This window comes from Lagenorhynchus albirostris, chromosome 3 (assembly GCF_949774975.1).
Source record: "Lagenorhynchus albirostris chromosome 3, mLagAlb1.1, whole genome shotgun sequence".
Taxonomy (NCBI): domain Eukaryota; kingdom Metazoa; phylum Chordata; class Mammalia; order Artiodactyla; family Delphinidae; genus Lagenorhynchus; species Lagenorhynchus albirostris.
Genome location: NC_083097.1, coordinates 136,741,776 through 136,757,578, shown reverse-complemented (window position 1 = coordinate 136,757,578; position 15,803 = coordinate 136,741,776). Strand labels below are relative to the sequence as shown.

General features: G+C 41.8%; 1 protein-coding gene across 1 annotated transcript in view; it reads left to right on the top strand.

Annotated features, from left to right (window-relative positions):
- The first annotated feature begins 11,371 nt into the window (after positions 1-11,371).
- Positions 11,372-15,803, top strand: part of ATP10B (ATPase phospholipid transporting 10B (putative)) — a 123,534-nt gene continuing 119,102 nt past the window's right edge. Inside the window, exons 1-2 of the mRNA XM_060146524.1 lie at positions 11,372-11,646; positions 12,572-12,766. Of these exons, the coding sequence (XP_060002507.1) occupies positions 11,372-11,646; positions 12,572-12,766 (470 nt within the window). The remainder of the gene's footprint in view (positions 11,647-12,571; positions 12,767-15,803) is intronic.

Here is a 15,803-nt window from a genome sequence, read left to right as displayed (position 1 = left end):
TGACGTCTTTCTGGCTTTACTGTGGAAAAACAGATTGGGTGGGGGGGTGGGGGTGGCGGGTTGGAAGCAGAAGGACAAACTATGAAACTGTTCAAGTAATCAAGGCAAGAGATGCGAGTGGCCTGGACTGGGGTGGTGGCAGTGGGCCCAGAAAAGAGTCAACAGAACTGACAGATATGTAGAGGTTACAATAAACAGGACTTGGTAACTGATTGGATACACTGGATGAGAGAAGAATCAAAAGCTTGGGCAACTGAAAGGGTAGCATTGCCATTCCATGGAGACAGGAAAGAGGGGGTAATAGCAGATGTAGGAGTAAAGATAATGAGTTTACTTGGAGGCAAACTGAGTTTGATATTCTTAAGAGATGTCCAAGTGGTGATGTCCAATAGACAGTTGGATCTTTCCTGAAATTTCTCTCCACTTTGAGAATAGGAGTTTGGAACATATGGAGGCCTTTTGAGAACCTTGTTATTAATATATTAATCTAATAAAAGAGGAGAAATAAAAATGAGAGAGTAAGTTATTTCTTTGGAAATAAGAGAATGTTCAGTCCAAAGTATGTGTGAGAGAGTAACTCAACCAAAACGGTTGGATGAAAAAGCTGCATTTCTGAAAAGAGAAAAGATCAGCCACTTAGCAGTTATGTGCTGTGAGGTCATTTACCTTTTATGGAAAGGCTGGCATCTGGGGAGGAAATAATCTGCCCTCTGGCAATATCCCTCATCAGGGGTACTCATCCCCTTGATTTCAGAAAAGTCAGAGTGAATTAAAGCTGAAGTGAAAGTGTGAGAGACATACATGGGCCTTCACCATTACCTGGTCCAATTCCTTCCTTTTATAGAGAAAGGAACTAAGACAAGACCCAGAGAGTGTGACTGACCTGCCCATGCTCACACAGCTGGTCAATGGGATGTGTAAGCCAGATGTCAGCTTGGTGTCTTATTCTGCCCTTTAAAATCCAGATGAGATCAACCTGAGCCCCCGTCCCACATCCTATGGAAAGCCCCATGCCACCACTTCCCCTGCCCCCAACTTCTGTGAATGCCTGTGGGACTGATGTTTCTCCCAGTCATCTCTGGTTCTCATTCCCAGCATTGGCCAAATTTCTCACTCTCTACTCTTTCTTGTGGCTCTTCTTTTAGCTTCTCCCCTGGCATTGAGCCAAATATGGGGACACCTCCTTCTTGACTTTTAGACCTCTACCCCCAATCAAACGGTACCAATCAGACAAGGCCACTCTGTGTTGCAAAGTTTTACTGACAATTTTAAAGTAACATGGATGGATATTATATCACATTAGAATATCATACCTATTTGTAAGTAAATATTGTTTAAAGTACCATTTATACCATGGAATATTATTCAGCCATAAAGAAATAAGGAAATCTTATCATTTGTAACAACATGGATGTATCCTAAGGATGGATTATGCTAAGCGAAATAAGCCAGACAGAGACAAGTGCTGTATGATCTCACTTATATGTGGAATATAAAACAAACAAAAAACGAGTTCATAGATACAGAGAACAGATTAGTAGTTGCTAGAGGTGGGTGTGGGCGGTGAAATGTGTGAAGAGAGTCAAAAGGTACAAACTTCCAGTCATAAAATTAAGTCATGCGTAGTGTACAACATGGCGACTATAGTTAATAATGATTTGAAAGTTACTAAGAGAGTAGATCTTAACAGTTCTCATCACAAGAAAAAAAAATTTTGTTACTGTATATGGTGACAGATATTAACTAGACTTCTTGTGCTAATCATTTGCAAAGTATACAATTATAGAATCATTATGTTATACACCTGAAACTTATATAATGTTATATGTCCATTATACCTCAATTTTAAAAAATAGCCCCTCTGCCCTTTTTTGACAACACAAGCACCAACCTGCTCCCATCTTAATCTCATTTCTCATGCTTTGGGCAACTGATTCTCTCCCGTTCCCTTTCCTGTTTCCTCTTCCCCTTAATTCTTGTCCCCTTGCCATTCATCCCACGTACTAATCAGAGGATATTCCCTCCCCTAGAGAAACCCTGGAGGTACCTGCTAAAATATCCATTTTTCTCACCCCACTTAACAAATCTGGTCCTACGCTCTTTGCACTAAGCCAGGTGACCCGTCCATCTGACCTTGTAGAAAGCTCCTCCCAAATTTCCCAGGTCCTGCTCCCTGCCTGTCCCCGCCTCAGGCTTTCCTGGGCTTGTTAGTCAGCATGAAACTCACATAAGCACGCATATGTTCTGAGTGACCTGAACTGAGCCTGCCAGTGTATACTATTGTCTTTTAATTGCTTTCAGCCCTGCAGACTTTGAACAGCTTTCTTCACCCTGCAGCTCAGTGCTGATTTATTCAGCTTCTGCAAGCAATTTATTCACTTTTAATTAGACCCAACTTATATTTTGTCGGTAAAACAAACCAAAAGAATCTATAAAACAACTTTTAAGTGAAATCACATCTCTGCCTGGAGGGATATAAAAAATGAAATTACACATCTCATTTTACCTGCCTGTTACAAAGACAGGATTGCCCAGATTGTCTTTTTATTTCCCAAGACCTTTTGTCTTTCATTAAGGAAAAGACTTGGGAAATCAGGCTTGGAGTAGAGGGGAGAAAATGGGAAAAGGTCATTTTCAATAGAGAGCAGATATGTGAGCGCATAAGGCAGGGCCTCTCCAGGTTGGTTCTTTGGCAACTCCTGCCATAGAATATCTGGGAACTGGTTAAGAGAGCAGATTCCCCACCCTAGTCCCAGGCTTTCTGACTAGTAGGTCTGAGAGGTGGGGACAACAGATGGGGCTTCTCACTTGCCTATTCTTATACTTTCTGGACCAACGCCTGCTTCTGGACCAATACCCAAGCCCTCATATTCACTACTTGGCCACTTCTGCTTCCCCAGGAACTTGCCTCATCCTTCCTGGTCATCCAGGTTTTCTCCCATCTCTGACAACCACCACTCCTTGATGTCTGCATTTATTCAATTCCCCGTTGATAGCCTATCCAGTTACCTTTCCTGTGTATACATCTCATGTCTACAATTATTTTGTTAGGTCAGGAACTGTGCATTACAGATCAGTCTCTCGGCCAAACACCCTGCGTGCAGTCCTGGGCTCCCTTTACTACACCAGTGTTTCCAACCTTTCAGAGCCCAAAGATCTCTTTTGTCATCAAAGAATTTTACAACCTCCACCTGGAATTTGCTATAATTTTAATTGAAAAATGCACAGCAGCTGAATCCGATTGTGTATTTGGTAATGACTTTATACAAATTTACAATATATCTATCTTAAAAGTATCTGCCACACTTTAAAATAGGGGCTCTCATATGTAGGCAGCATATAATGTGTTCCACCTACAGACTGTGCCAGGCGCACATGGGAATTCTCTGACCTCTTGCTGTCAGCGGTCTACCTCAAGGGCAATGTTGAAGGGCCAGAGTTTAGGAGCTACTCTCTTGGCCTCAAATTTGAAGCAGGACACGCAAGTAGAAGGAGTCAGAGTATTTGGAAAATGTAAACTCTTCCTCCAGCTAACGGCAATAATGACGTTCTGACCATGTCCTGTCATCATGCTGCCACGTTCCTCCAGTAGCACTCACTGGATTAATCTGTTATTTAACTCTCTGAAGAAACGTCTTTTAATCTGCGACCTGGCAGAGACAACCAATACCCACCAAAGATTCTGTGTGCTTCCCACGTAGCCCAGCCTCCCTTGCAGTTAGGATGAGGCCATGTAACTGATTCTGGCCATTTGACTATGAGCAAGGTAATGTTATTCACTTCTGGGTCCTTGTCATGGTTATAATTTAAAGCCACATGTTGAGATCATGGGGTGGAGGGAGCCTGGATCCCTGAGTCACTGGATGGAGGTGAATTACTTGGACCTGCAAACTCTTCGTAGATTGTGCTAAACCACTGAGATTTGGAGGCTTATTTGTTTCACAGCCTAGCCTAGCTTAAAAGTGAAAAAAGAGCTTTTAAGGAAAGGAACTACTAAATGCCTAGATCCATGCACCAAGAAAAAGAGAGAGAGAGAGAGAGAGGGAGAGCTTGGAGTGTTTGAGAATATTGAGCAGCAAGGAAAGAGGTAGGCAGGAGCTGCATCCTATAAAGAAATGTAGGCCACAGTGAGAAGTCTCGATTTTGTACAAAGGCAATCGATCATAAAGAGCATTAATAAGAGAACTGACATGATCTAACTTACACTTTAGAAAAATAACTCTGGCTGCTATGTGAAGGCTAGATTGGAAAGGGAACAAGCAAGGATGTAGGAACCAGTTAAAAGTTTGTTGCAGTCATCCAAGACAAGAGATGCTAATGCCTTTTTTAAAATGGAAGCAGTAGAAATGTTGAGAAGCTGATGGATTTGAAGAATATTCAGAAGACAATGGATAGAACACAAAGATAGATTGGCTGTATCAAATGAAGGAGGAATCAAAGTTAATGATTAGGTCATTTGGGTAACTGGAGATGCTATTCATAGAAATAAGGACTACTGGAGCCAAAGTGAATTTTGGAGAGAATCCAGGAGTTCTAGAAATGATAAAGTTGAGATACTCAGCAAAGAAGTAGAGGTGGCAGGTAGGCAGTGGGATTACCACTGTCCAATACTCCACGAGTGAGGTTTGAGCTCCAAATACACTGAAAGGGAGATAAGCTTGCTGGATCACTGGTGGTGCCCTAAATGCTAATGAACTCAGAGGATAATGACGTTTAACATGGCAGAAATATCTTCTCATCTGTTTAAAAAATAGTTGTCCTTGAAAATCTGTTGGAGTAAGTCTTTTATGGACCGAGGAGCTAAGAGAAAATCAATCAGGTAAAAAACATTAACTAGACTCGTGATGGACACTGAGTGTGGCATGCCGATAATACGTAAATTTTATAAAAATCTATCTTTTGATCGTTCCTTTCCCACAAAGGTCCTATAGGATTTCATTTGTCAGGTATTTTCATTCTCTTCTACAGAACTGCATCCTTTGGTTAATTTTATTTAAGGTGATTGCTGTTTCGTTCTCACTCTCCCCACACCTTTCACACTACTCCCACTTTCACCAACCTCTAAAAGCAGCCATCCGCACCCCACCCTGTGCAAGGGCCTGCAGACTCGGTTCTTATTCAGTATTTCTTCCTCTCTAGAGGAAGGCAGCATCTGGCATCCTAATTATAGGACACGTTTTGTGGTCTGTGAATGAGGCACAGTCACAGCTTTTGCCCTTCCCTTTGGGAAGGACAGAGCACCGTCTAGTACTTTCAGGAACTGTTGGCACATAGCAGCTCTATGTAGACTCCTGTACTGAATTCAAGGCCAATGGAGACTCTGAAGTTGAGGCATCCACAAGGCTTCTGCCCGAGCTGCACTCTACTGCAGGATAAGGTCTCCCCTTTGACCATTCCTTTCTCATGAAGCCTTACTGAACTTTCCTGGACGGGTCCCAGAACTAGAAACCTTAGTGAGTGGCTCTCAAACCATGATTTCTGTTTTCTGGCCTGCAACCAAAGACATTTCTTTGACTCTAAGATGCTATCAATTTAATAATGTTGTGAGGAAGCCTGCCGGCTAGCTCAGTCGGTAGAGCATGAGACTCTTAGTAATGTTACGAGGGTAAAAACACAAAGAAACATTACCATATCAATAATGTGACACATCCTAGGTTCAAAACAAATGTGAAAAAAAAAAGTTGGACTTCCCTGGTGGCACAGTGGTTTAGAATCCGCCTGCCAATGCAGGGGACACAGGTTCAATCCCTGGTCCAGGAACGTCCCACATGCCACAGAGCAACTAAGCCCGTGAGCCACAACTACTGAGCCTGTACTCTAGAGCCCGCGAGCCACAACTACTGAGCCTGCGTGCCACAACTACTGAAGCCTGCATGCCCAGAGCCCATGCTCCACAATAAGAGAAGCCACTGCAATGAGAAGCCCGCGCCCACAACAAAGGTTAGCCCCTGCTCACCTCAACTAGGAAAAGCCCATGCGCAGCAACAAAGACCCAACACAGCCAAATAAAAAAATTTAAAAAAAAAAAAAAAGGTATACCTCAGATTCTAGCAAATATAGGTTTTCCTGAAATGGAGTAGGAAGAAATGACAGGTTCTACAGAGAAATTACTCTATTTCCCTTATTTTTGTTTCTTCATCTGTAAAATGAGTATGGGTAAAATAGGTAAAAGACTACATAAACGTGAGGGCCATTTCCTTAAGCAAATCCAGTCAACATAAATGGAAAAAGCAAAATGAATAAGAAATTGATGATAAGATTGTTGCAAATCTTTCCTTGATCTGGTAAAATGCTTGGGGAATGGATAGGAATGTGGTCACTGGACTTTTGCTTTAATTCAGCGTTGATGAAAAACCTTTTGTTGCTGTTGCCTCTGTTGTTCTGAAACTTCTGTGAGAAGCAAACAAAAATCTTACAAAACATGTTAGCAGTCTTTCCTGCAGTAGTTGGAAATACCTCAAATAATGAAAATGGCTGATACTTTCTGGGTGATTGGTGATGTTTCTGAACCTGGTTTCCAGATAGCAAATAGAGTTATAGATGGTCTAGGACAAATGTTGTAGTAACAGGACAACAGTTTTATTTTGATAAAAGTCGGACCTGTTAATGCCTATTAAAAAAAATAATGTGTGTCAAACTCCTAATTTCAGTTATCAGTGCTTTAGCACAAAGCCAAAGTTGATTAAGCGTTTAAAAAGTGAGTTGACTTGAAATAAAAATACTGCATTTAATAAAACAAATGTTATTAGGGTATAGCAAGAATTGGAAAGATGACTCAAGAATGCTTGCAATTTGGGGAAAACTGATATAATTGATAGATTTGAGGACACACTAACCCCAGACTATTTCTTCTAAGGTGGTTATTGTTTAACTCAGTGTCTAACAGGAAATTGTTTTTGTAAGATGTACACATTTTGTCCTCAGGGTGGAGTGCTTTAAAAACCCCTGTGGTTAACTGAGGATGAAACTTTCTTAGATTCTAATTAATTCTAATATCAGGATAGGGTACTATTCTTCAAGAATCCAAGTGTAGATTAAACTTAGTTTTATAGGGTCCCCCCGCTCCCACGGTCCTGACCAACTGATATCCTTTTCAGAGAACTGTACATGAAGGGAAAATACTTTTCTAGTAACAACTTTTTCCTGCTTTCTAACCCCACTTGGGTCTTTCCATTTTTAAAGTCAACATGTTTGCTGTAGCCACAGGAAGCCTGCAAATGTGGCTTCTTCCTAGGTTGCTCACTTACATCCAGACACACACACACAATTTTATGCAGTTACTTCTCATCTCTTGATCTCAGCTCAGTGAACCCCACCTCCTCAGGGACGGGGTCACATCCCTCCGTCCTGCAATCACATTGCACCCTCTTCTCCCTTGTGGCACTTATCCTGACAAAGATTCAATAAGTATTTTTTTGATTCAATGAATAACTGGTTAATTGACCCCTAAGAATAAAAATGGAATTTGCTAAAGATGGGGTTTAGCTGAGTTCATTAAAATGTAAAAGCAAAGAACTAGGGTTAATTGAAAACGTGAGCCAGGCAGGATAGAGAAAGTTTGGGAATAAGAACAGAATTTCTTAGCAAACTCTAATTAACCCAGTATTTTAGACTAATGGTCCACCGTATAGAAATACTCCCCACACACACCCCATCTAGGGGACATTCTGCCCAGTGGAAAAGTGATATTGGTGCCAGAGAGGATTACTGTCTCAAGCCAGAGGTGATCTGAGTGTTCATTAGCAAAATAAGATAATCCCCAAGTTTATTGTTAGTGGAAGGTGCCGTTTCGGGAAAATTAGAATGAGAGAGAGATTTTACAATCGGAAGGACCTTGGAGAGTTGCTTCAGATATGCCCCTCCCTTTCTGAAAGCAGTAATAAACCACACCTCGGATAAAAGAATTGCACAATCCCCCTTTGTTTCCTGTTGTACTTTTGGAAAGAAGTGGCTTCTCTGGAGCAAAGGGGAAGCAGTGGGTTACGGAGCTGCCTCCCCGTCTTGGTCCGTCCAGCCCATTCTCGTGTGCTTCACGCGGCCTGGGGCCCACAGCTCTGCTCGCCGCTTCCCTGCCCAGCACCCTCCAGGACTTCTTACTCTCAGCGTAATAAATAGCTCTAACAGGCCACCTCGCCCTTGCCTGCCTCTCCACCCTCACCTTTTGCTACTCTTTGTCCCCTACTTCATGGCCTCTATAGAACAGTCCTATAAACTTTCTAGAACCAGTTCTTCTACCTGGAACACCCTTCCACAACCTCCTACCTACCTAGCTAACTGTGTATATATACACATACGCATATATGTATACACACACATATACATACACACCATTGAACTGTCTTGCTCCTTAACCCATAACTACTTTAGGATGGATTTCCTGCAAACAAGAGCAATTTCTTTCTTTTCTTTTTTTTTTTAGTATATATTGATCATCTGCTTTGTGAAAGGTCGTATGCAAGCTGCTAGATAATCCAAAAGACGTGATATATGGCCCCTTCCTTCAGATTCTTTGTTTCAAATGACTAATGAAAAAGAGCTTATTTACTAAATTCATATATATTATTATTTAATTAAGTACTGACTAAATATAGCCAACTGCTGAAAAGGCTGGATCAGGTAATACATGTACGCGCGGGGAGAAGAAGTAAGATTTCAATGCGTGCAGGAGTTAGGAAATGACACTAAAGTCAACGCAAGGGAAAGCAGAGCTGAGATGGTTTACTGTTGACATCATCTGAGTACCTACCTCTAACCATACTTAAATATAATCTAGCTAAATAAGTCAGTTTCCTTCCTCCCCTTATTTTTCTTTAGCTTCTTCTTGCTGACCTCTTTGTTGCTTTTTATTTTTTATTAATTTTTATTGGAGTATACTTGCTTTACAATGTTGTGTTAGTTTCTGCTATACAGCAAAGTGAGTCAGCTATACGTATACATATATCCACTCTTTTTAGGATTTCCTTCCCACTTAGGTCACCACAGAGCACTGAGTAGAGTTCCCTGTGCTATACAGTAGGTTCTCATTAGTTATCTATTTTATACATAGTACTGTATATATGTCAATCCCAATCTCCCCATTCATCCCACCCCACCCCCTTCCGCTCTTGGTTTCCATATATTAAGAACAATTTCCTATATAACCACCATGTAATTATCATAATCAGAAGATTTAACATTATTAAGATCCTGTTTCTAATCCACATTTCATATTTAAATTTTTCCCATTGTCCAATCATGTCTTTTATACCTATTTTATCTCCCCCGGTCCAGGAGCCAATCCAGGATCACACATTACTCTTAGTTGTCATACCTTTTTAGTCTTCTTTAATCAGAAGCAGTTCCTCTGCTTTTCTTTGACCTTTGACATTTGAACAACCTAAGCCAGTAATTCTGGAGACCAGCCCCCAGGTTGAGATTTTTCAGTGTTTCCTTGTGACTACCACAGAAATGACGTTCTCAGTGTATCGTATCAGGAGACCCAACATATCCAGTTATCCCAAAATGGGTGACGTTTGCTTTGATCTCTTGGGTAAGGTGGTGTCTGCCACATTTCTCCACTACAAAGTGATTCTTTTCTTTTTCTTTAACCATTGTAATTAATAACTTGAAGGAAAGATACTTTGAAACTATGCAAATATTCAGTTCCTCATCAAACTTCATCTACTTTTTTGGCATCCACTTTATATCTGCTTTGCTTTTAAGTAAGCTCATTTTACACTGTTAATAAAGAAAAGAATATAATATGATAAGTGGACTTTCTCAATTGCCCCACCTAACATACCTGCATCTCCCGTGTCAATCCAGTCTTCCTTTGTGAAGACCTTATCACGTAAAATTGACAGACATCTGATATGTATGGCATTAGCCAAGGCAAGATTTCTTGTTTGCATTTTCCACTCTATTCATGAATGATCTTTTCCTTTCCTTTCCTTTCCTTTTATAATAATAATATTTTTGAAAAAGAATCCGTGAAAGGGGCATTTATTTTAATAATGAGAAAGAAGATATACATGATTATTTCGGGCTTACCACATGTCATAATATTGCTTTTGTCTCGTTATGATGGGCGTCAGTAATTGCATTTACTTTCTTTCATGCTTGATACAAGGGCTCACTTAAGACTCTGAAGAGCTTCTTTCAGCCTTGGGGTCTGTGCATTAGAAATCATTTGGGTTCATTAAAGTCATGAGGAGAATTAGGGTAAGGGTCAGATCATAGGAGCATCAGGAAGGTAAAATATTACCATTTAAATGAGAAATGGAACTTCTCCTTTAGTGAATCACATCTTCAATGACAGATGGGGTTGCTCACTGTGAGATCAATAATGCCTGACATTCCCTCATCCATTTATTCAAAAGAAAATCATCCTGCAAGCCTACTAGGTGAGAAGCAAACTATCTACAGCTTCTAACCTTATAAAGTATGTATTTGAATTAATTCTACTGGGTCTCTAAGCAAGATGTGGCCAAAAGGAACCTTGAGAGCTTGCTTATAGGTTCTATTAAAAGAGCTCAGAAACTGGAATATCCTAGATAAAGCAGCCTCCTTCCTCCATCTAGGACTAAGGGCTCAGTTTCAGAAACCACCAGATGGAATGGCAAGAAAGAGAGGGGTCTCCAGCCCTCACCCCCAGACAACCAGATCAGGAAAAGCCCATGGCGTTCATGGAACCGCATTCAGTGCAGTCCAGTCACCTCAGGCCCAAATTTCCTAGGAAAGAGACTTTCTCTTGTTTCACCAATCACTCTCACGTGAGGTTCTGACCACAAATGAGCGCCTCTGAAATATCATCAGTATCAGAAAACTTTAGAGCGAGGGAAAACCTAGAGAATAAACAGCTTTCCCTTTCAGACATGTCTCCACTTTTTATACTGTCCAATTTGTTCCTCACAAAAGGCTTGTGAAAAAAATTAGAGTAAGACTAGGTCTCCTCATACTCTGGTAAGGACACAACCCCAGAGAGGTGAAGGGGCAGTTTGGAGTCAGGAATGAACCAGAGCTAGAATTCTGAGCCCTGGGTTCACAGTCCTCCAGGCCACACTTTTGCCCCATCGAGGTCATGTACACCCTCTCCATACCATCGACCAGCTGAAATGCTTTCGTGGCACTTATCAGAGTGTTAGTTGCATTTTATTTATATGATCATCTGCTTAATGTCTCTCACCCTAGAATGTATGAATTATAGGGACTGAACATATTTTTCTCACCTCGTGTGCCACAGTCTACCTTGGATGGTTGGGTGGACAAGTGGATGAGCCAATATGCCACCCATGTGTCGTAAACATATCCACACCTTGCGCTGACAAGCCTCATATTTCTCCTGACCACGGGGATTTCATGTCCTTTCTCAGATCGTAGCTTGCTGCCAGACATGGCCCTCTCAGTGGACTCGTCTTGGTACCGGTGGCAGTGGCGAGTCAGAGATGGCCTCCCACAGTCTCCATCAGAAGCCACACCACTGCTGTCCCCAGAGGAGGGGGCGCAGAACTACAACCTGGCGCAGCAGCGGGTCGTGTTCCCCAACAACAACGTATTCCACCGGGATTGGGCCAAGGTCTCCAGGAGATACTCTGGCAACAGAATCTGCACCACCAAGTATACCCTCTTCACCTTCCTGCCCCAGAATCTCTTGGAGCAGTTTCACAGGTATACGACCACTTGGCTGGACAGTACACACTTTAGAGCCAAGTATTTGCCACTCAGATGAACTCAGAAATGCTACCCTCTGGGCCAAATGCGTGTACCTTGAGAAGCTTTGTCATTCATTCGTTCATTCATTCAGTATTTATCAGATTCTACTCTGTGTTAAGCCATGTGTTGTGTATTAGAGATACATGAGCGAAAAGAAAAAGACACATTGTCCTGACTATATTGGCTAGTGAAAGAGACAGATGTTAATTTTAGGAATTATGTAAATTGGTGTAAACTGTAATTCAGATAGATACTTCCAAGGAGAAGGATATGGTGCTATTAGAGTGAGTACAAGAGAAATCGGGCCTAGTTAGGAAAGTCAAGGAAGACTTCTAGGAGGAAGTAACTGTGGAAGTCTAATATGAAAGAAGAGAATGTGTTAACTAGGTGGAAAGAGGCAGAGAGAAGTCAGAGAAGGGAGCCAGAAGAATGTTCTTTCGAACAGACCTTCATGTGCAAAGGCACTGTGGCAAGAGGGAGAGAGATGCACTTGGAAAACGTAAAAGTGCAAGCCACTCTTTTGAGATAATATATGCAAAATTATCTTTTAATTATAAAGCAAAATATGCACCTAGACATTATCCTAAGTTTTGTAATTATTAGCACCTATCATTTATTGAGCAACTACTATACTCTGGAACCCTCCATTGCATACATAACAAATATTCATCCCATGTAATATTTATAGGAGCCCTATAAAGTAGACAGTACTATCCCCATTTTAAATGGATTTGACTTTAAAGCCCTTACCATGATGTTCGAGGTGACACTGAAAGAGAATGTCATTTTTAGTTGGCAAGGGCTAATAGGGAAGCAGTAATGCGGCAAGTATATTTCTCTTCTCCACGGTTTTCATTCATACCTTGCTTGCCCCTTCCAGATGGGCTAACCTCTATTTCCTGTTCCTGGTGATTCTGAACTGGATGCCCTCCATGGAAGTCTTCCACAGGGAGATTACTATGTTACCGTTGGCCATTGTCCTGTTCATCACCATGGTCAAGGACGGCATAGAGGACTTCAAGAGACACCGCCTTGATAGAGGGATAAACTGCTCCAACATCCAGATATATGAAAGGTAAGGGAAATCATCCCTCTGTTTTCTCTGTGGCAAATAGATTATGCAAACTTATCAGTGTTTTCAAAAAATTGGTCTCTCTTCTCACATTAATTTTCTTCAATTCATGTAATTCAGTGATACTCAACCAGGGCAATTTTGCCCTGCAAGGAACTTTTGACAGTGTCTGCAGATGTTTTTGGTTGCCATATCGGGAAGGAGGTTGCTACTGGCATTTAGTGAGTAAAAGCCAAGGATGATGCTAAACATCTTACAATATACGGGACAACCTTCTACAACAAAGAATTATGATCCAGCCCAAAATGTCAGTAGTGCTGAGCTTTAGAAACCTTTAATTTAACTCGTGTAAATGCCATAAGAGCAGGGTTGAAACCTCAAGAATTAAACTCTAAAATTGACTGAATCATCTCAGGAGACCAAGTTCAGGAACAGCTCTTTGGAGAGTGACAGGCAATGTCTCCCAAACAGGAAAATGTATACTGTTTTTAAAGCATCTGTGGCTCTTGGCTAAAACTCTTTGCTTTTAGAACTTAGCCAGGTAGGTTTTAGGACCCAGAGTTGGCACACCTGTTCTTGGTTGCCTGGGGTGGAAAAGGAAGCTACCTGTGGGTGACGTCTGCATTCCAACAGGTGGAGTCTCAACAAATAGAAGGAAGTGACCTGGTGGGTACACACCTGTTCTCTGCAAGCTCTTTCCTCGTCATACTTCTCCCCTAGAGTTTATACACTGGCTTTTTACTTTTAGTTTTCCTTTTGAAAGAAGAGAGAAATTTTCAGCAGACAAGGCGAGTAAAAGATGTCAGGAACATCACTCGCTGACAGCTGAACAACGGAACTGATCAGGGAAGAACCTCTTTTATGGGGAGCTCAAGTGTCCTGCTATGAGAATTAAAGAGACGGGATTGAGCAGAGATGAGAAAGGAAGGCAAGGAAAGGCTGAAAAGGAAAGAAGACAGGAAACGAGTGGTGGTCTCCAACCTGCCCTTTGAAGGACGGTCCCACAAAGAGAACCCCAACAGACATTACCATGGGAATCAAATTAAGACCAGCAAGTACACTCTGTTGTCCTTCATACCCAAGAACATCTTTGAGCAGCTACACCGGTTTGCCAATTTCTACTTTGTGGGCCTTGTGGTTCTGAATTTTATCCCCGTGGTCAATGCTTTCCAGCCTGAGGTGAGCATGATACCGATCTGTATCATCCTGACGGTCACTGCCATCAAGGATGCTTGGGAAGACCTCCGGAGGTACAAATCCGATACAGTGATCAACAACCGAGAGTGCCTCGTCTATAGCAGGTAAAACGAAACACCCGGGGAAGTCTCGGCCCCAGCTCTGAGCTTTCTGTGGCTGCTGCCACCGCAGGTGCTGTTTCTAGAAGGATGGGGTAGGAAGATAGCATCATTTTATCGCAGTGAAGCTGTTCAGTTCTCCACAATGGGGATTATGGTTTAAAACTGAAAAACATAAAACAAAAGGAATTGAGGCTTGAGTCAATCGTTGATTAAAATTAGGAGGTCTTTATTATGTGACATTTTCTTTGCTGTTTCAAATGTGTTAGACATTTAAGAGTTTTGCATAAATTCACAACCATTTTAGGTCCAGTGTGGCCATGAGCACATTGGAGCAGGTTTGGAGACCCTTGGAGAAAAGTGGCATCACTGTTTTTCAGGAAAGCAGTAGGCAGTGTATTAGGAGAACCAGTCCTGGAGACACACTGCCTGGATTGAACGCTGTCTCCATCAATCGTTAACTCTGTGACCTTAGGCAAGTGACCTAACCTCTCTGAGACTCGTTTTGTCCCTCGTAAAATTGGAACACTTCCTGAGGTGGTCGTGAGAGTTGCATGTGATAATCCTTGGAAATTACTTAGCACTGCTCCTGATGTATGATAAATACTCAGTTTGCAAACTGTAATTGCTTTATTTTTAGAATGTGAAATGCACGTTAGCTCGATCAAGACTGTCCTTAAGCTTTCTCTCTGATATCCCAACCCAAACAAACATGGCTCACCACCTGTCTTGCCATGTACTTTAACATAATTTTATACCTGTCGTTGTCTTAGAAAGACTCCATTGAGTCAAAAACCAAACTGGGTTGTTAGGAAAAGGACACGCTCTCGATCAGTAAGGGAAGAAAACAGAGTTACCGTGTGTCTCAACTTTGTGACACTTCATGTAGCCCAGAAAGAAGCAAGGGAATGGAGGCTGGGCTTGCAGTGAGATTGCGGTGACAAAGAGTGCTTTCTGGGCTGGCAATAAGAAACTTTGGATGAGTCAGTCACTTAGATGAATACAGCAGGTAGGGGCTTGACTTCCTGCCAAATAAGGGAAAAAGTCCATCTCTCTCAAGAAGCACCATCCCTCTGACTTGTTTCCTCTGACCTTATGGACCCCAAGACGTTCTGCAGTGGCTCTGGTCCTTCTTAGAGTGAAAGGCGCTTGCTCCGATGTGTGCCCTACAGCTGTTTAGGGGCTGCTTCTTTCTAAGAAGTTCCCTTCCCCGGGGGAGAACATGGAGCTTATGACTTGGAGCTGGCTGATGACAGTTTATGAGCCAGACTCCACTCGGAAAATTGTAGCCTGGGGAAGCTTCTAAGGAGATCATGTAATGCAAGGGACTCAGCTGTCTCCAGGGCACCCCTAAGAGAACTTCCGTACCTTTTCCTCAGCAAAAGATGAGCTTCTGTTCTGTTTGCCTACAGGACCAAAATTGCACATCTAAAAATATTAATCTGAAGGTTTGGGTTTTTTTTTTTTTCAGCTGGATCTAATTGTCTTGAGTATTGTTAGCACACTGAATACCTAGAGTTGAGACTGAGTCATTCCTCACCTTTGAGTAAGGAGATTATAAAGAGAGAAAAAAAAAAAAAACTATTGGAGTGTGCCGCCTTTCCTAAAGAGACTGATTTTTTAAGAAAACATTGTTTTTCTCTTGTCACCAATCCACCCCATCCCTTTTTGTTTTCTGTCTTTCTCCTTTGTTGTTTTTCTCATGGAAGATGCACAGTGAGGCTGGTTCCTTGGGGAGGGATACA